Here is a 20,631-nt window from a genome sequence, read left to right on the forward strand (position 1 = left end):
TGTAGCATTTTCAGTGGTCAGTCCATATCTCCTCCCTTTTACACTTTCCCTAGGTAAACCATTTAAATAAATATAATACTGTAAATTAACTTTGTCACCCAGGCATTTTGTTACCCAGGACACATGGTGCCTGGGACCTTACCCCTTTTTTAGCAATAAGACTGTGTTGCTTAGGTGTTTGGATGAATACAAAAGGACAGTCATCTTGTCCTTTATGCCTGATCTCCTTTCCCCCTCCCCTTACAGGTCGTCCAAGAACACCCAGCAGTCTCACTGTGCTTGAACAGATGAAGAAACTCCAAGAAATGGTGAGCCAGAAAACCAGACTGGAGATTGGAGATGTTGTCAGGGTCAGAGGTCAGATCCGAACCTACAGGCAACAAAGAGAAGTTCAAGCTTTGTGTTTTTGTGAGTGTTATGGATCTGTGACATATGGAACTTTGTCTGAATTTGAGAAAAGACTTAAGGTGCATGTAATTCATGGAATAATTTCCATTTTATTTTCTAGCTTCTCATTTTTCTGAAGAGATTTTCATCTATATGTCTTTATTTCAATTTTAGCAGTATAAGGTTAGAAAAATACTTAATATGTGGGATTAGATCGCCTGTAAATGAGGCATTCTTGGAAAATCTCTAAAAGATAGATGACTAGCATGCATACGGGAGTGCTATGCAAATATTGTGGGTGGGTATCTGTGAGAGTGGCTTGCTCTTCAGTTTTCTTTGTGTTGAACAGCCAAAGCCCATGGCAAGGGAGATGGTCACCTTTTATATCACACATCATCAAGAGCATCAGCTGCTTTGGAGAAACAGTTGCTGTTTGCTGTAGTCCGTATAATCCATGCCATAGGTAGGCAGCAGCGTGTGGGACATTGTAGCACTGAAGCCCAGGGTCTCCTAAACTCTGACTCTTCAGAAAGACTGAGAATTGTTCTTCATCTTCAGTCTTTTGGGCACAGATCTGCACGCAGGTTCTGCTGCTATATCTCACAGCTCTTTGGGCAGCAGGGTTCTGCAGTCCACTGCTTAAACCCTAACAGCCTCCAGTGACATAACTTCTTCTCTCCTCCATGTTTGTGCTGTTGTGTAAGAGTTGGTTTTCCCCAGGGCAGTATTTCAGAGACAATACTGAAATTATTCCTTTGGTGGAGGAAAGCCAATCTTTTAAAAATCCTGTGTGGCTCAGATAAAACGTCTGTAGATTTTTCAGCTCTAGCTAAAATCTGAGATGGAATTCAACCCTACGTTCCAGACAGAAGATTTATGAATATATAACCCATTTAGGGGCTGGTTTTAATACCATTGTTTCATTAAAGGAGGTATGCAGTTCAAATAGCCTCTACGTTGCTGTCACTTTGGTCCAAATAAAGCTCCTTACTATGTGTTAATTTCATCTATAAGGATAAAGACTGCTGAAAGGTAAAATAGAGATCACAAATACTGGTTAAATAAGTTGTCAGACAAAAGCAATGCACCACAACAGGTCATTTACCTCCTTATAAGCTGTAAAAGCAGGAGTGGCCTTTGTGGTTTCATTTTTAGACAAACAACAGTGAACAAAATTTGCCAATTTAATACTGGCATGGGAAGCTCTGTTGTGCTGCCTCAGGTATGCTTGCTTACAAGATTAGTGCTGCAGTTCTGGCCAAGTATGTGTGTTCTTTTTGCTGCTCCAGATAAAGTGGATGATCCTGTGTGTGATGTTCAGATTTCAAGAATGCTGGAGCTCCCATGTCTCTATAGAGAAGTTTACGATAAACCTTTCCAAGGCCCTGAGGAGGGCCAGAGGTAAGTGCAGTATCCAGACTGGTCTTGGGGCAAAGTGTGGGATTTTATTATTGTGTATTTATTGTTGTAATGACTGTGGAGAAAGACCCTGCACAAACACACAGTAGTGACCTGCTTTTCTCCCAAATCATTGATGATTCATACAGATGAGATACCTGTCCGTAATCTGAGGAAAGAAATATAATGCTGAACTGATGTGAACAGTAGGAATGTAGTAAAATACTGTGTATGGACCTCTTGCACCTAGTGAAGAAAGCTGGGGTTTGGAGCAAGATTTGGGGTTGAGGTCAACAGGTTACATGGAGTAATGTCCTTGCTTGATTTTGTTTTATGTGTAAGGATATGGAGCTATTCCATCAAAATGCTCTCAACTTCTGCCTGTGTCATTATCAAACTACAGATACATAACTTCAGTAAACTGGGTCAAACAGCCTGTATTCAGCTTAAGGGTAGCTGGATGCTTTTTGGCAGGTCTGCATGTAGTGTGATTTCAGAGACTGTAGATCTTCGGTCATTTGCTGTAACAGAGTTGTGTTTTCAAGAGGAACAGTTGGATGCTTATTGCCTATAAAAATGGTGTGTTTTAATTAAGGGTTTAAATTCAGATTCTTTAAAGACAGTGAAATACCTTTTGACCTTTGAAAACCAGTCTAGCAGGCTAACTTTACATAATTGTTCTAAAAAATGTTAGTAGTATATTTCTTGCCTTTTGACATGTTCTTTGTATCCTTGTAGTGGCCTGGAGGGTCAGAATTTCTCAATCAATATGCTGTATGAGAAAGTGAAAGGCTTTCTATTAGAAAACAAAATTCAGACCTTTTACCAACAGGAGTTGGAAACAATTGATTCTCTGGTGTCGCTGGCTGCTGTGCATCTACCCAGTCCCAGCTGTCAGGAGGTGAGTTAATGTAATTCTTTCAAGTTTTTAGTGGGGTGAAATAATACCTTGTACTTTTTTAAAGCATAAACAACCAGCTAAGAGACTGGTGCCTTCAGACGATTCAAAACCCATGAGTGCTTTGGCTATATGTGTGAAACAGAGCTTGAGGAAACCTTGTCAATTAGGACATACAAAACTGGACTGAAGAAAGCCATATGAGAAAATTCTCTTGTTAAGGGTAGTCTTGTATTGGAGCTGAGTAACCGTAGAGTCTGCAACAGGCACTAACTTATCTAGAACTGTAAAGAGTGGCAGTTTGACAAAGGAGAACTCTTTAAGGTGTTTGAGTGGCTTGGGACAGATGTTTGAGATCCTGAATTTGATCAGGAGACAGGAGCACAAAGTCTCTAATTTTAAACTCAATGTATTACTAGAGATGTAGCTTTCAAAAGGAGATTATAATGAGTGGATGAATAGTGCACCTTGCTACATGTTTCTCATGTTGGAAATCCCTTGTTGTGAAAAGCTATGATTGAAAGGATCAGAAGGTGGGATTTAATTGAAATTAGTTTACATGCAATTATGTGTAACCAAACTGTTAAGAAACTTTCCAGTGAGACAATCTTGATCAACTGTGGAATGGAAAACAGAACAAAAAACCCATTTTGTAAAATGGCTTTATATTAGTCTGTCATTTGGATAAATTACAAACCAGATTCTGAACTGATGTGAAGTGGTAAATTTCTGGAAAAGTAACAGAGTTATGGCTTTTACTGTGTTACCAATGGCAACTGAAACTTAAACTAGAGTGTAGTTGACTCATTTATTTACTTTTTGTTTTTCTGTAGAGAAATAAATCCATGGCAGTAATTTTCACTGCCTGATTCTGATATGCACTGTAAGTTAAGTGATATGTTATATTAACATCTGACATTTGTTTAATTCTTAAAAAAAAAAACCCAACATAAAAACCAGTCCCTTGTTGATGTGGCCAAACAATAACGAAAAGTAGCTCTATTCTTGGCCTTGTTGAACTGCGTCTGATAGCTGCTTCTTGATAGCTGTTTATTTTATTTTTATTAAAGGCATTTTTGTTGTTTGCTTTAAAGCAAGTATGGATACAAACAATAACAGGAGCTACTCTCACTTTTGACAGCAAAGTTTTATACTAGAATATCCAACATGGAACAGGATATTTTTCCGAACTAGCTAGAACAGTATCAAAAGTTCCTAAACACTTTACATTAAAGGAAGTTAAACTTGTTTTGACTAATACTGGTAACTTTCATCTTTGAAGTTTCAGCATTTGTAGAAAGATCAAAATGCGAAGAAATGTAGAAAGATCAAGACTTGCAATGCTGTTTAAAGTAGGAACTTGTGCAGAGCAAATATTAAAAGGAGAAAAAAAAAAAAAAGAGCCAACAAAAAAATCAAACCAACAAGAACAATGTAGCATCAGTGTTGCCAGCAGGCATGAGGAGCTATCATAATAATTTATAGTTGCTCCTGACCCTGATGCAAAGGTGTGAGTATATGTCCCAGGAATTTGGACACACAGATGCCTATTTAGAAATTGCAGTTCTCCCTATGCCCTTTGGTATTAATTCCTTGCAAAGAGGCTTATATACTTTTGCATAAGAACCAACCTGCAGTTGTCAAGTGACCTGAATGCCTAGAGAGGAGCGCCTAGTGCTCTGGAAATGCATTTCATTGTTCCTCTGCTTTGTCTCTTGAAGGTGTCATTTCTTATAATGGGCAAAGGGTCAAGTACTCAGCTTGATCCACAAAAATAAGTGTAATAGATCTGATTTCTGTTCTGCTTCTTTTCCCTTCTATAGTCTTCTGGTTTGCATTGCTCTTAAACCAAAAGGATAAAGGATGCTGCTAATGTGGAAGAGTGGTATTTCATGCCTACTTGGCAAGACAGGAGATAGATGAGTGGACCAAACTAATTAGGCTGTGCCACAGTATACACCCTTGTTCACTTCATGCACTTTTCCTGGATGTGAAAGGATGAGTTGCTTGGATGTATAACTTTTTTTTACCCTGATTCCAGTGTTCTAGAGCACAGTTGCTGTTAAACTCTTTTCTTGCCTCTCCCTTCCTTTCCCTGTGATCCTAGGAGATGTAGTGCGCCCACTTCATCTCTTTCCCAACTTTTAAAGTACTTGCAGTGTTCATCATAGTGGGAGGGTATCTGCCCATGGGATATTTTCTGCAGGGAGGCAGTGAGCTGCTGTGGAGTCACTGGCAGTGGAGCAGAGCAGGGAGTGAAGATGGAAGGAGATAGCTTGAGGTAGGCAGCATCTCTCTTTTCCTTTTCATGATTACTGTATATAAGCCCTGTCCACATCTCATACGTGCCCTACGACACCTGGTTCTAGTCCTGATGGCTCCCCAGCAGCGCAGTCATCTGGCTCTCCAGAATAAATTTCCCTCTAGTAGGTGCACATGTCAGAAATCACATTATGTCCTCTGCTCAGACAAAAACTAGGGAGCATTTAATTTTATAGTTTACAGAGGGTGGGTAAGAGAATTGGAAGGCTTGGTGGTTTTAAAAATAATTGAAAAAATAACAAATCTGTTACAATTTTTAAAACCAGTGGAACTTTATTTCACATAACCTTAAAACAACTGTTGAGCCTGGAGGGGTGTACCATAAGAAAGACTACCAGCAAAAAAAACCCCAACAACGTAATCTTGTGCTTATAGAACATAAAGGGTGTACTTGCTGGACTTAGCAAAGGCTTGTCTGTTTGCCAAACATAGCTGACTTTCGTTTTTTAAAGAAAACTACATATGAACTTGATCCATCTAGTTTCTCAACTCAATTAAATATGACTTGCAACCAGCCAGTCTTGATTAACCATTTTTATGCTCTTCTTCCATGCATAAGCTATAGTGTGTACTATTTTAGTGTTAGCATCCTGGTTTGTGTATGTCACCAGGCTGGACACGTAACCTGTGTTGTGCTTTCCTGGCTCTGCTGTTTGTACTTCTCTTGATTTGAATAGTATCTCAAGGTCAGTAATGGCAAGTAGTTAAAGCATGGAGTTTTACAGTGTTATTCATACTTACCGTATATACCCTGTACATTGTACTGTAGGTATAACATAGTGCATTATACATTCTTTATGTCATGTGCTTGTCTTCCTTCCTCTGGAGGAAGATTCACTGCTACTTTAAATATCTGTGTTGCAAAGCTTATTATAGGACTTCAGGACTGACATGTCCAGAATTACTATTACTAAAATTGTCACCTGTCTAAGCCAAGGATTAAACATTGCATGGGAAATTGCAAAGGGCAATTCCATGGGTAGAGTCACGTGTGTGGTTATACCAGGAAACTTTAACACCATCAGGGTGTGTTGTGATTCATAATGACCCAAAGGTTACATACTTTCAGTGCTTTGAACAGACTGACTAATTCCTGTACCGCTTCATTCTTTAACCTATTATTGATTGTACAGAGAGTTTGTCTTGTTTTAAAGATCTGAGAAAAACTAGCTGCACAGCACCAGCCCACTAAGCTGTGTGAGACCCCCTCAGATGGAATACATTCATTAAAATATCAGCTTGATTCTGGAGACATGGATTCTTCTGTTGCCTTTGCTACAGAATCCTTGGCGGGTCTTGGGAGGGAGGATAGTAATGATAAAATTGTTATTTAATAGCTGCTTTGCTCTCAGAGTTGGGGGGAATGTGTTTTGCAAAAGCGATGAATGATTTTGGATGCTCCTGTGTTTGGACGTACAACTTCATTTACTCGAAAAGGAACTGATCTGGGAGAAGGTTGGGGGGGTGGCTGCTGTCAGCGCTTCAGGGAACCCAAATTTGTGCACCCTGAAACTAAGGCATGCCAAAGGGGGCACTTTGCAAAACGAGGCGTGAACATTGTGAGAGGTAAATTCAAAGTACAGTTTCAAATGCTGCTGGTGCTTTGGATCAGCAGTTAAACTACTTAATACCTGCACTTCTCATATGAAAAGCTTTGTAAAAGTGAAGTGATGGCTAATAAGCTGTGACTCAGAAGGAACTATGTTAGCAGCTACAATGCATCTTCATAACTGTTGAAGTACCAGCATTTTTCAATCTCTTCCTGAAATAAAAGCAGGGATGTGAAATCACATAGGATTTCATAGTCCTAGATTTCTTCTCTCTGTGTATAGCTCCATGGTCAGTCTCCTGCAGATCTCTGCTCAGTAGACTAAATCACAAGCTCGGGTGAACGTTGGCTCTGAGCTGGGGAGATCCAGCTCCAGAGGAAATGAGGGCCTGGTTTGGCTTAAAAGTAAGTGATAGGGTATTGGGAAGTAGTACTATTGACTTAGGAGTTTGCAGGATGAAATGCTGGAGATATTTTGGGTGGACCAAAAGAACAGATTTAAGTCATTTTGGATTGTGTTCACACAAAAACTCCTCGGTTATTGCTTTATTTGGAGGGATGGAGAGGGGAAAGCATGTTCTAGAGCACACTAGTATTAAAACCCCTGAAGAAGGCAGGAGCCCTCATTTGCTCTTTGGAAACAGTCCTCCTGCCGTGGAGCCCTTTCCCTTGGACTCTGCAGCATGTATGAGAGGGTGCTGATATGTAGCAGCTGTTTACTTATTTTCTTGCTCCCCAGCCTGTCTCTCTGCCTTGGCTCTGTCAGTGCCTTGACTTGCATTCCTAGTGATTCTGTTTCGCTATTCATCCAGGCTGAGCTGTGTGTCAGTTCACACAGACTCTGTTTTTAATTATCTCCCTTTTCTGACGGGATCTCAGTGTAAAGCCAAACTGAATAATTATTGTGCTTCTTTGGAGGTATTTTTATCTTTTTTTCTCCCCAAATGGTTGCTTTCACATTAAAAATTGATCAGAGTCTTGAGGTGGTTGCTTTGCTAGCAGTTTCTTAGATTCTTGAGGATTTATTACTGCCTTTGACTAAGAGGCAAAGTCTCTTTATTTTATGTATGGCTATGAGAATGTGCTTTTCCATGAGAAAATATTCACTTTTCACTTAACCCTTCCTGCTACGTTTTATGATTGTTTCTTCAGTTCATCAGAAGACGCACTATGAAGAGAAATATGGTAGTGGTATTAATGCTATGACTGGAATGGTGTACAGACATATGATCAAGTTTGTAGTTAGAAGCAGCGTTATCCAAACTGACATAGCTGTGGTGGACAGGGGAGCAGACAAATATTCAGGCACTGAAGTCCTTCAGTCTGGAACAGAAGGAGAAAACTGAACTGAGAAGAATACCCATTGTTCCATGTTAATGATCTTGAAGAACTATTAAGCAACTATTTTTGAGTGTTGATTTGAGAGGAAAAAGGTAGATAGCTGTTGTGGGACAGAGAGAGGGAGGGATGTGATGATAGCCTGTTGAAATATGGAGGATTAGCTGGAGGAAGGGGATGGAGAAACTTGTGGTGCATGCGAATGTTAATACCTCTATTGGATCTCTCCACTATTCCCAGTTAGCCACATCAGCTTCCAGGCTCAGAGGCAGTCAGAGTTTCACTTGAGACTTGCAAATAGATTGATAGAATGTTTTGTGAAAAGACACTCTTATATTGCTAATGTGGTGTCTGTTTCCCAAATTGATGTGAATTAATTCAGGTACATGGTGGTTGCCTGTTTTACTCCTAAGCCTTCTGCGAGTGCATCTGGTGAGTGAAGTGTAGGATATGTGAAATCTGATACTTTTGTTCAGGACAAGATGGGAGCATTTACAGTGATAGCTGAAGAAATGGCTTGGCAAATGTTGCTTTGGTTGCTCTGGTGTGGTTCTACTTATCACATGTTGGTTTGTGGGAAGCAGTTTAGCTCTATCCCCCAGGAAAACCACAGGGAGCACAGTGTACTCCCAACAGATGAGGAAACAGCAATTGGGGAAATGGAGTAGTCTGTGTAGATAAATGGGAGGTTGAAGGACATAGTAAGACAGATGAAGATAGAGAAGTGTAAGTTTGCTCTTATCTATCCATAATTTTTCCTTGCCTTTGTTCCCTTATCTCATATACCAGTCTTAATTTCTTGCATGCTCTTTATCCTTTCATTTCATTAGGCTGTGTAAAAATTTGGAAACGAAGGGGAGAAAAAACAAATACTGTTCTTGCCAGTGTCCTCCTTTTCCTTGGACACTTTCTCAGTTTGGAGTCAGCAGATGGGAATCCAGTCCCCAGCACTTGGATTCCTCTTGAGTGTTACCTTACAAAGCTTTGATCTGCCTATCTTCCTACCCTTATTATCAGGAAAACTCTGAATATGAGCAAATCTTGATTAGCTAAACAGCCAAATGCTCTGCTGGCACCACAAGCCTGTTCCAAAAGAACGTTCTCAGTACATAATCAAATAGCTGCTAAATACAAAGATGGCAGTTAGGAGGTTGTGGTTCCTTAAGAACAGCACAAGCTTGTGGTGTGTGGTTTGTTTTTTTGTTTGTTCATTTTTTTAAAGCTCTGGGATGTTGGTTAGTTCATATGTACATACATACATATGATTTGTGAAGTACTAAATAAAGAAAAAAGTGTAACAAAATCACCTCAAGTCTCCTTGCCTTTGAAATCAACCGGAGCTTCTGCTGGTAACTTAGTGGAGCTGAGATTTCTCACCATCTGCTTCATTCCTTTCTTCCCATCCAGGTGAAGTCAAAAAATGACTCCAGTTCCAAAAGGATTCACAGTGTTTTTAAGGAAGCAATAAGGATGCTGCAAGAAAAAGGGGTGGTTTTCCAGAAACCTAGTAGCTCCAAGGACCTATACCATGTAAGGAACTGAGCTGTAGTTGCAACAAGTTCAGGGATATGACTTTCATAGCCAGCAGAAACAGTAGCAACATTTTAGAAACAGTAGAATTGTTTCAGAAAGAGAAGCTGGACATCCAAGTGCTGCTTATCTGCGGCTTATTTCACGGTTGCTTTTATCTTTGTATCACCCACTGAGTTGTTCTCTTTGTAACTCAGCACCAGACTGACACACTGCTGCAGTTCCAAGTGCAGTCTGTGTTCACTGGGTTGCCCAACTGTGGGCTGAGGCAGCTGGGCACACAAGCCTGCGACTTGGGATGGTTCTCTTTATTGGAGTGGGTTGAAACTCGGTGTGCTACTGAGTTGATTGCCCTCTTTTGGGTTGAATTCTGGTATATCATGTTCTTCACCTAATTCAGGTATGCTGCTAATAGTACTAAAAATAATAACTGAAGACTTAACATTCGTTATTAATCTTGGAGGCAGTATATAATGCATACTGCAGTTATGACAGTGTTAGTTTAGAATACATCATGGCTTTGGATTGCTTTTCAATGGCTGTGCCATTTGCTGTGAAATAGACTGCTATAAATTGCCAGTTCCTTCTGTTTTCTCCAGGTGACTGACCATGATAAGGAGCTGCTTAAAGTGACCCTTGATGTGATTAAAGAAGACTGTCGAAAACCCAGGCGTAAGTAGCAGTGTGATCGGGGCTCCTATGAGCTGGTGTTGGTTTATTGATGACAATATCTCCTCCTGCTGCTGGATTATATACGCTTCTTGTCTTTACCCTTGAACTCAGAGCTAAGTTGGTGGTGTAGCTAATCACTATAGCTAAAGCAGGAGTGCAAGAGCAGCTTCCTGTGAGCAGGGCGAAAGAGCAGGTGTGCCCAGTAGGAAGCAAACCTCTCGGATCTGAAACAAGTAGCCATTATTTTAGATTTGTATCTTTTGAGAATACTTAGCTTTTGGGAGGAACCAGGTGTAATGAAGTTAGGTCAGCACCTAGCAGCTGTTGCTTTGCACTTTGAATAAGTAGCAAATCTTGCTAGTTCAGTTTCTACAGGGGAGTTAACACAAAAGTGACCCTGCAGAAAGGTGAAATCCCCGCCTACATTGTCAACAATAAAATTTACTTAAGTCATTGGGATAGTCTCTGTAGATTTTAAGCTCAGGTAGAGCTCAGGTGGTTGTCCTTTGCAGGTAGGTATTTCAGCCTAATAAAATCCACTTCTTTTCAGCTAATGTACCTCATGTGGCTTCTGAGTTATCCCTGTCCCTTAAGCCTGTTGTGTCATATTGCCATAGTGATAGCTTGTGCTTGACTTAAATGTCTGCTAATTACACAGGTACATTGCTACAGAGTTTCTTTCAATTCATTGGGCAGAATGTGTCAGCAGGGATCACTTGCTGCTGGAGTTCAGCTATTTGTGAGATAGAATGCACTCCAGTATAGAATAAATGACTGACTAGAACGTAAGGCATATAATCTTAAATTGCTCATATCCTTATACTGTCATAACTACAGTAGTGCTTGTAGGACCTGGTGTGTGATGGTTATCCTGAAAAAAGGCTATGTGAAGTGGTATTATTTTTGAGTTTCCAACTGGCTACCTTAAGCAGTGGTACAATTGTAGACAAGGTTTGTAAGTGGAGGTGAGATTTGTATCTTTGTTGGATGGATGGAGTGGATGTTACTCGGCATGCAGGTGAAGATAGGCTCATTTGCCCAAGGCTGTTTCAGTGCTACAAGTTACTATAGCACGTTGTTTTACTGTCTTTTATCCAATTAACAAATACAAATATCTCTGTAAAATGACAAATTGTTCCTCTATACTTATTTTATACATCATCTAGTTCTGCTGGGAGGTTTTTTTTTTTGTATAATTGTGCCACTATAAAGACCAGAACCTGTAAAAGACCAGAACCTGTATACAGTTGACACAGGGCACTGAGCAACCACCTGGTATTTAACTGCCCTCTGGTAAAGTACTCTCAGTTCTGGTTGGGAAATTATTTCTCCCAGTCAGGAGGAGTCAACAGCAGATTGAAACTCATAGATCAGTCACAGAAAAGACTCTGAAGAGTCCTGAGCCCCCAAAGCCATGTTTTCCAAACTGAGCAGTTTAAAAATAGCAACTGCTTTACAAAGTCTCTTGTTCTCCTTGAAGATTTCCATCTACTTAGTTTCCTGTTGTAAAGAGGACAATTTCCAGGTCAGTGTCTCTTTCTCTGCTAGTCTTCAGAAGGACATTTCCAGTATCCTGGTCACTGGTTATAGAAGCTTTTGAGAAGGAAAGCCAGGAAGCTTCTGTCAAAACCAACAGGGAACTGCAGATATTTTATTGTGAGTGATGCAAGAGTGTAGGGCTTGATGTAACTGTCGGACCCCCTCTGCTGGTGGGCTCGCAGTCACTCACCTGCTTGGCCTTGACTGGTGAGCAGGCTCGTAGTCAGAAAGTAAGACCATGCTAATACTTCAAGAGCTTTAACTGGTTTGTTGCAAGAAATTCCTACCCATTTTCCTTCAAGAATAACATTGATCTTCCATGACAGGAAGACTGACTTGTGATAAACGGAACACTTCTCTCCAATGAGTTACTTCTCTGCCAGTTTTGAAGGCAATGCCTCACTCCTTTGCTTTAGTTGTGGCACATTCTCAGGCGCAACCCAGTTGCCCAGAACTATTGTACAAATAAAAAAAGTCCTCAGAGTGCCTAGTCAGAGCTCAGCAAACCCTGATCTGTAATAGGCCTACCTGACAATGCTAGTCCTTGCCTCCAGTTGTAATTCCCAACAGCCTGATCTTAAATGCCCCCTTGTGAGGCAACTGTGGGAATATCTAGAGGCTTAAGACAGGAAGAAAAGGATGACTGTACATTTTGACTCCAGACTGAACTGCAAAATGATAGACTTGGTCCAGATTTGTTTTCTGTTTTTTGTTTGTGGGGTTTTTTCTTTGTTTTGGTTGTTGGTGTTTTGTTTTGTTTTTTTTGGTGTTTTGGGTTTTTTTTTGGGGGGGGACGACGACTTTTTGTTTGTTTTTTGTTTTGTTTTGATAAATTTGCTCTGGTTTTAGGCTTAGATGAGGCTAATAGTAGAGAGGAAAAGAACCAAAAACCCCTTGAAGTTAATTTTAATATGTCAAAATGGACCCTGTATGAGGTATCCACAGTGGGCAAATGGCACTTGTTTTGTGACTGTCCTCTTTGATACCTGGTAGTCAAGCAAGGCAGTTCATCCCAGCTTGGTTTACCTCAGCTGGTGAACAAAAGCTAGAACCCAGTATTCCTTCAAAGCTGGGCTGTAGACTAGGAGTGTTTCTGGGTTACTTAATGATTATACACACCTGCATCTACCCCAAAATGCCATTTTCTACTAGCATCTAGGAGGAAAATATGTATTGTACTGTTGGGTAACACCTGAGTCAGTAGTCTAATTCATTGAGATTTAAGTTATGTTACCATAGATCAGGGATGGGCAGTTTGACCTTCTTATGACAAACCTGTGACTAATGCAAAATGCAGCTACCCACTTTGTTTGCAACAACAGTCACTATAGCCAGGTGGAGAAGGCATTGTTCTGTTCTCTGCACTTCCCTAGGGTGGTGGATGTATTTTTGGCTGCCAGTAACAAAAGTCTTTCATCATGCTGGATCACTGACTCAAAAGAAATATCTTTGCCTGAATCACAGGCTAATAGGATTTAGGCTGCACTGTTTATTTGCCAGTACTCAGCACTGCCTCCTATCTACCAGTGACCTTTCTCAGCAGCTTCTCAGACAGTTCTGGGGCTCAGCTGATTCTAGAGTAGAGACAGGGACCTCCCTGGCCCATGGTGGTTTCTCAGTGCCCTTATCAAACTTACTGAGGATGAGGAAGATCATATGTGCTGGTTTGTCATTTATGCTAGTTTTCCATTGTTAGTCATGGAGGACAAATGAATCTGTTGTGGAATTCAGCACTTGGGGAGACTGGGAGCCTGCAGCACTGATGATTAGTGGGTTTGCAGGGTCTGTTGGGGAAAGTGTTGACTGAGGCAGCTGAGCTTCAAATGATGGCTCCAGCAGGCACATAGTAACTGTATGTAACACTGCAGCCATTAAGGACATTTGTCTCTGGGTTTCTGTTCTCTTATACACATTCACAGTTCATTCCTCTTAAAAGGAGATAAAACTTGATACTGAAATTCCGTGACTTTCTGCTCTCATAATTGACTGAATAGTCTGAAGGACTGGGAAAAATTTCTACATGGAAAGGGTTGTGAAGCAGTGGAACAGGCTGCCTGGGGAAGTGGCTGAGTCACCAACCCTGAAGGTGTTTAAAAGAAATATAGATGAGGTTCTTAGGGACATTATTTAGTGCCAGAGTTAGGTTATGGTTGGACTTGATGATCTTGAGGGTCTCTTCCAGCCAAAATGGTTCTGTGGTTCTAGATGCATGGATGAGATTGCATTGCTAGGTGAATTTAAGTTGCACTGTAGCAGTTTTTCCACAAGATGCCAGCATTGGGCAGGCAGTTCCAAGTCCTGGTCACGGACCTTCTTTCTGTTATGGCCGTTTTTGAAGTTGGGTGTGAGCAAAAGGATTTTTATTTGGTTTCTTCTGCAGTTGCAGAAACTGGACGGCTTGCACAGGTGTACAGTTGAGGTACTCTTATTAACCTCATCATCAGGTTGTACTGAATGAGCCCTGTATATCAGAGTTTGCAAGACTGATTATCTTTTACCATCTTTACTCATTACAGCCCTGACACTTACCAGAAAAGTCAGTTGATAATAGGGGAACTGTAGGCACGGACTGGATCTCTCCACTCTGAATACATGCATCTCTGCTTTAGTACCTAGGACATTCTTCCTCTGTGACAGCTATATTTTCATGACTAATGTGGATTATAATAGTTAAAAAGAGACAGTGAGACTGAAGTCTTTCCTCTACACCTGACTGCATTTTCCTCTTTTCCTGCAGATGCTGAAAAAGGCTGCCATTTCCTTCATGTCCTGAGTTGCGTTCAGCAGAGCTACAACCCCTCTCTGGCTGAAGTGGTGATGCACCGTGTCTTAGAACTGCTGGAGAGTAACAGTGATGTCGTCAGCACTATGGAAGGATATTATGTGGCATTTTAAAGAGAGAAGATAAGATACAATCATTTTGGTCCTTTCAGGATAAAGGAGAGGAGGAAAGGTTGAGTGACCCTGAAAAGCTGCTATTATCTCGTCTGATCTTTATGAGGAAGAGAAAAAGTGCATTCTGATTCTCCAAATGCTATTTTTGTTCAGCTCCAGAGAAGTTGTCCAAGTACTTGTTTTAATATTCTTGCTGACTTCTACTCTGTTCCTAGTGAAAATTGTATCAAACTGATTCTGGACATCCTAATGTGGCAGGGGTGCTGGAAAAGAAGCTGGGCTGTTTCTCTGCAGTAAGATGTGACATGGCCATCCTCACATTTATATCCAGTGAGCCCTAAAGAAAAGTCACTGCTGAAGAGAGCTGTTTAGAGCAGGAATCATGTCAGAACTTGTTTTTCTGGCTTAAAGACTGATCTTGTGGTCTTCCCATATGGTAATAGCTGTGTATCTTTCTTTTTGTGTGTACTTCATAATAGCTAGAGAAAGAACATACAGGATAATAGCTAGAGAAAAGGCCATGGAGGCAAACAATCAAAAGATTTGCCTGTCCTTTCTGGCAGTGCTGGTGTACCCATGTCTGTAAATTTGTATTCCTGAAAGTGCCCAGCCTTTCTGCTACTAAAGCAGCCTTCACCTTTTTCAGAAAACTAGTATTCAGAAATGGGGTCCTGCATCCCACCCATCCTGCTACCGTCCTGCTACCTTGCCCACTGCTTGTCAAGCGTGTCTGGATTCCTGTGGCTACCGTGTGTGCTGCTGATGTGTATTGTAGATTCTGTTCAGACAAGGATTCTCGAATCAGCCTTTATTTTTAAATTGCTTTCTACATCACAAATGGTGAACCATAAATCAAATGCTTTGCAAAAGAAAATACAAAAGCCGGGAAGACCCACTGTAATCTCCATGCTCCTTGTTGCCTTTTGTGTTTTCTATGCCTTGTCACCTTTGGGGAAAAATACTATCCATATCTGTGCTTGAAGAGGAACAATAGACATTGATGAAATAACATTGGCCTAAAGAAGGTTACCATGCAAGATGTTTAATCTGAAATAATCAGAACTCTGTTATAAGCCACAGTTCCAAAGCCCAGAACTGTTCATTATTTATCCTCAGAGAGGGCTTGCTGCTGCAGGGGCTTGTCTGTTTAATTTATTTGTTTAATTAGTGTTGTGAAGGTGAGACCTTTAACTTGAAAAGAGTAGAAAGGATTCAATGTAGCCTTCCTCTTTCCTCTGCACCTTCCCTGTAGCAGCTGAAACAGCAGACTCCCAGGAGGCATATGTAATGGTAAAGCCCTATAAGGATTGACATAGCAGGGAAAAATAAACCATATGCATGAGGAAAGCCAGTGAGTAGCCCCATGTGTGCCAGGTCTCTGGTTTATTGTTGTATTATATGCCTCATTCCAAGGCCTGGCTGCAGTGAGATATAGGCTAAGAGAACGCCATGACAAAATATTTGGCATTTGCATTCAGAGTCCTGTGGAAAACTCTGGCCTTAAAGAGATGGTGCGTTTATCCATAGTGGAAAACTATGTATGAATCATTTTTTTGCTGTAAATTCTGTACTTGATGCAGGGCTCAATAGTTGGTTTCCCTGCAGGCTGCCCTACTCTTGGTGTTGCTGCTCTGCTTTGAGTTGGGTACCATCTAGTCAGGTTTTAATGTGGGCCTGAACAGGTGCTGAAAGGATGTACCTGTGCAGAAGGAAACAGAAAAGGATTAAAAAAGAATTGCAGAAGTCTCCCCCCGTTCCCCTCCCTGAATATCTCTGGAAAGCAGGGAGAGAAGTCCAGATTCTGAGTGAAGTGGCACTGAGGGGAATCACAACTTTAATTGATGCCTACAAAAGGGTCTGGTTGGCCACAGGGGTGATTTGCTTCTCAGATTCCTGCTCTGATTACAGATCAGTTTGAAGTGATGCTTAAAGACAAAGGCTGTCTGTGGGAAAAGTAGTTTGGAATATCGATTCCTAAATTCAGACTCACTTCAGGAGTTAACCATATGTTACTGCTTGATTATGGGCAAGTCGCCTACTTGGCATGTATTTGAAGATATTTTAAAGGAAAGTATGTGGTGTCTTGGACCATATGGAAGAGCATGGCAACTAATTTAAAAGAACACTGCTAGCTCAGTGAGGCAGGTGATCTTCTCTCTTAGGTTAGAAGAGAGGCAGATTCTAGTTCTCCTGAGGGTGTCAGCCAAATGTGTGGGCTGGATGAGTTTTGGGAGAGAGCCGTAGCAGCCGAGTCTTGGAGGAAAATATAGTCTGGAGATTGTATTGTTCTTTAGGGCCTCTTAAAATAGGATTATATCTTTGTTCTTTACAGCTTGGAAAGTCATACACACAGCATTTAATATTTTCTGTTGCCTTCAACTTTGATGCTGCCTTACCAGTGTTTTAGATGCGTTTCTTTATGTAGAATCTGCCTAACACCCCTAGCCACCTGTTTTCTATGCATTGGATGTTGATGCAAACACAAAGTGTCTTCCCTCTCTGTTCTGCCCCTGTTGCAGTTTAAAAGCACTGATCAACTGTGAAGTGTCAGAGATGAGATGAGCAGAATTAATCTCAGGAAAGATGGATAAGTGACTCTGGAAAGAATGTGTCCTTGGAAGTGTTTCAGCCAGTCCTTGCTGGTGATGCTGGGCTCTTGTGATTGAGGGTGCATCCTGTTGAAGATTGTTCCCTAGTAACAGGAAAAAGGGATTTTTCTCATTTGAATTAACTCAGGAAAATATGAATGAGCACAAAGGACCCTGCAGTTTTTACAAGTGTGAAAGGTTAAAGTAAAATTAACGGAGGAGCCTACATTTAAGTTACACAGATTCTAATTCTGGAAAACTGTATGGACTAGTTGTACCTTAAGCTTGCATGCTTTATTTTTTCCACAGTAGCCACTAAACACAGGCTAATACTTAGTCTAATGCATTCCCTCTCTTGTACCTACAGGGAATACCATATGCATATGCCTGTGCAGAAGTACCCCAGCCAGCCGTGGGAGCACAGAGCTCACTGTGGGTTGATTTACCCATTTACTCAGTATCTCTACAGTATGTTTCTGTGACAGCAGTCTAGACATATGCATAGTAGTATAAGTCACCTTTATGTAAGTCCAACTACACACACTAGGGCTTTTACTGCTAATAAACTGTCTCTCTGTTTAAAGATCATATCCCTAACCAACAGAGTCATATCATGCACACTTGTTAAAATTCTTGGGCTTAGACCACACCTACACAATATTGTGCAGAACGTTCAGTGAAAACACACTTTCTTGTTTTGTCTAATTTGAAAACTCGTTAGGCAATACAATTATTACTGGTTTGTTAAAGGGCTTTGAAGGTGGCACTTTAATGTAAAACTGACAAGTGAGAATTCATGTTGTACGACTGCTTCATGGCCAGTTCCAGTTTCCATAGAAACAGTTATGGCAGTAAAGGCAGGTAAGTAAAATGGATTTTTTAAAAGCAGTCAGCATTTTTGTGTTACCTTAAAAAGGTATGTTTTCGTAGAAGTGCAGTGCCTGAGAACAAAAATTAGCAGTGAATCTTAATTTTCTATTCTAGCAAAATGTAAGGTGAATGCTTTTCTGGTGAGGAAAAGAAGGAACAACTCTACCTTCAGCTCCTGCCATCTGCTTAGGTGAGAGAAGAGATGAGGTTGCTTCATGCCTCAGTTTCCCTCCTTTGTAAATTGGAGATAACACAGCTCCCTACGTAGAGTATAAGCAATTTTCCTTTATGTTAGTCATTAAAAGCTCTTGAGATCTATTGGTAGGAGCTGTTAGAGAAGAACTCTGTGAAAGTGCATGAATGGATAGACGCTTGAGTGGGACTTAGTTCTAGTCCAAGCCCCTTTTTGCTAACAGCTTTATCTTTCTCCACCTCTCTTTCCATGCATATTGCTTTGCACACCTTGTCTTTTCACTCTCCAGGTTCTATGAGGTAATGATGGTCTCCCTGGTTTTATTTGTACCAAATATTTTTCCTGGAATCATGTTTCCTCTTATGACTTCTTAAATAACCTCTTAAAAATCCAGATAAATGAATTCTGAGTGTTCTTGTTCTCAAATCTTTGGTTTGTAAATTTGTACCCATGAGGGTATGTATTTTACACAAGCTACCTGGTAAATGAAGCTCTTCTTGCAAAGTAATAAATGAAAAATTGATGGCTACTTGACTGAAAGCTGTTATTTTTTTGGATCTCTCCATACTCGTGTATTCCAGTGATGAACACCATAAACAGAAGAAGTTGCTAATTCGTTATTCAGAATGAGAATTTATCAACGAGCAGACAGTGAGGCATGGAGCCACATGGAGAATTATGAGACAAAGTACTGAAAATCTGCTTGTCAAAGAACTGCAGCTTGGTTTACTTTTAGGGTAAGCAAATCCTGTGGGGAAAAGATGTGCCTACCAAAGGTTTCTATCTTTATACTTACCGCTAAGCGGGGAAGGAGCAAGTTCAGATCCCACGGGCAACCTGAATTTTGAAACTTCCTGTCAGTGCAGTGCTATGTTTTTTATTGCAGTCTTTCAGCGTAGTCTCCAGACCTCCTGCCCCAACCCTATAGGCTTGTGAGCAAACAAAAGTTCAGCCGCAGAGATATAAGAGTAGTTATAATAATTGGTTACCATCCTCCAGGAGCTCCACCATTACAGAAAAATTTTTGTGGGTGTTTGTTGGCAGCGGGGAAATGCTGAGCCAGGGATCTTGGGTTTCATTCCCAGCAATATGCCCTGTCAGGCACAGAGGCTTTCCCCCTGATTTCTTTCATCTATTTCTGTTCTACACCCTCTTTGTCATTTCTCAGGCCCTTCATTTCATTCACTGTCTCATGGTTCATCTCTGCACCACAGATCCTGGTCAAACCTTCTTCCTCTGCTTGGTTCCCTTTTTCTTTCGTAACTCCAAATATCCTTGTTGTCATCTGGCAATTGAAAGATTCAGTAGAATCCCCTTGCGTGACTGAGCTGGCACTGTTCACAGCGTGACTGGATCCTAGCAGGCTGTGCTTCACCCTTGTCTAGGCACCAGAAGAGGCAGATATCATCCAGTTCACTCTTGAGCTGTCTTCCCCATGTAGTTTGCAGCAAGAAAGAGCTGCAATTTCAGGAAACACCCTCCCAAAGACCCAGGAGCACCCTCAAAGATTCTAGCAGTGTTTTTTTTGTTTTTTTTTTTTTTTTTGCAGGTATCCAAGTACAAAAGAAATATAATTATAAAATAAAACACTTGTCTCTTGCCCAAACCTGAGCAAGCACAAGTCACACCCTGACAGAAGCTATCTGCCTCTCCCTGCCACTTGCAGGTCCTTGCAGATTTCATTGCGGATGTGGTCTGTAAAATTCATGTGGACTTTCAGTTTGCGCGTCTGCTAGTTAGTGTGTCCCCTTGTAGCCTTTTTTTCCTCGGAAAGTGTGCTCATACTCTGATGTGATTTTACTGTGTCTGAGCGCTTGTCAACTTCTGTCCCGCCACCCCAAGTGACTTGTTAATCTGTTGGCTAGTTAAGAGGGGTGAAAGATGCTGAGCTGTTATGGTCTTGCACATTTTTAGAAAATGGATGCACCGATAGAAGAGGGAAGCCCAAATTAGTGCCTCCATTGAAGGGAAGGAAGAAGCTCCATCATACAACACCAGAGAAACCACACAAGTCTGTCCCAAGGAACCTGGTTTTGTAACTTCAGTAACCTCAGCTGCCACAAGAAGTGCTTGTTCTGAAATGCTCTTGTAAGTAGTAACTGGACTGTTCTTCCTGAAGTTTGCTCCTAAAGATCATGTCAAGGCAGCCATTTGTGATGGAAACTGCCAATCAAACCATTACAATTTGGTAAACTTGTAGCATCTACATCAGAGTACAAAGTTAAGTAACTGATTGTTAAGAATGTCACCAGCCCATTCCTACTAAGATCTTTTCAGTGTGCAATGGAGGCTATATTAATCTAGTCACAGTGATTTACAAGTTGAAACCAGCCCAGCTTAACAATATTGCCTGTGCATAGCATAACCAGGAATTTGCTCGTGAAAGAAATAACCTAAAGGAACAATTTTCAGCAAGTGTTGAGCCACAGAACAGTGTGGTGCCAATTAGCCT

General features: G+C 41.0%; 1 protein-coding gene across 2 annotated transcripts in view; it reads left to right on the forward strand.

Annotated features, from left to right (window-relative positions):
- The window catches only part of STN1 (STN1 subunit of CST complex), a 46,897-nt gene extending 28,184 nt beyond the window's left edge, over positions 1-18,713 (forward strand). For both annotated transcript variants that reach the window (XM_065067124.1, XM_065067125.1), the window contains exons 6-11: positions 247-408; positions 1,677-1,788; positions 2,524-2,686; positions 9,300-9,422; positions 10,022-10,094; positions 14,371-18,713. In XM_065067124.1, coding sequence (XP_064923196.1) covers positions 247-408; positions 1,677-1,788; positions 2,524-2,686; positions 9,300-9,422; positions 10,022-10,094; positions 14,371-14,528 — 791 coding nt within the window. In that variant the 3' untranslated portion in view covers positions 14,529-18,713. The remainder of the gene's footprint in view (positions 1-246; positions 409-1,676; positions 1,789-2,523; positions 2,687-9,299; positions 9,423-10,021; positions 10,095-14,370) is intronic.
- The last annotated feature ends 1,918 nt before the right edge of the window (positions 18,714-20,631 follow it).

Source organism: Columba livia, chromosome 6, assembly GCF_036013475.1.
Source record: "Columba livia isolate bColLiv1 breed racing homer chromosome 6, bColLiv1.pat.W.v2, whole genome shotgun sequence".
Lineage (NCBI taxonomy): Eukaryota > Metazoa > Chordata > Aves > Columbiformes > Columbidae > Columba > Columba livia.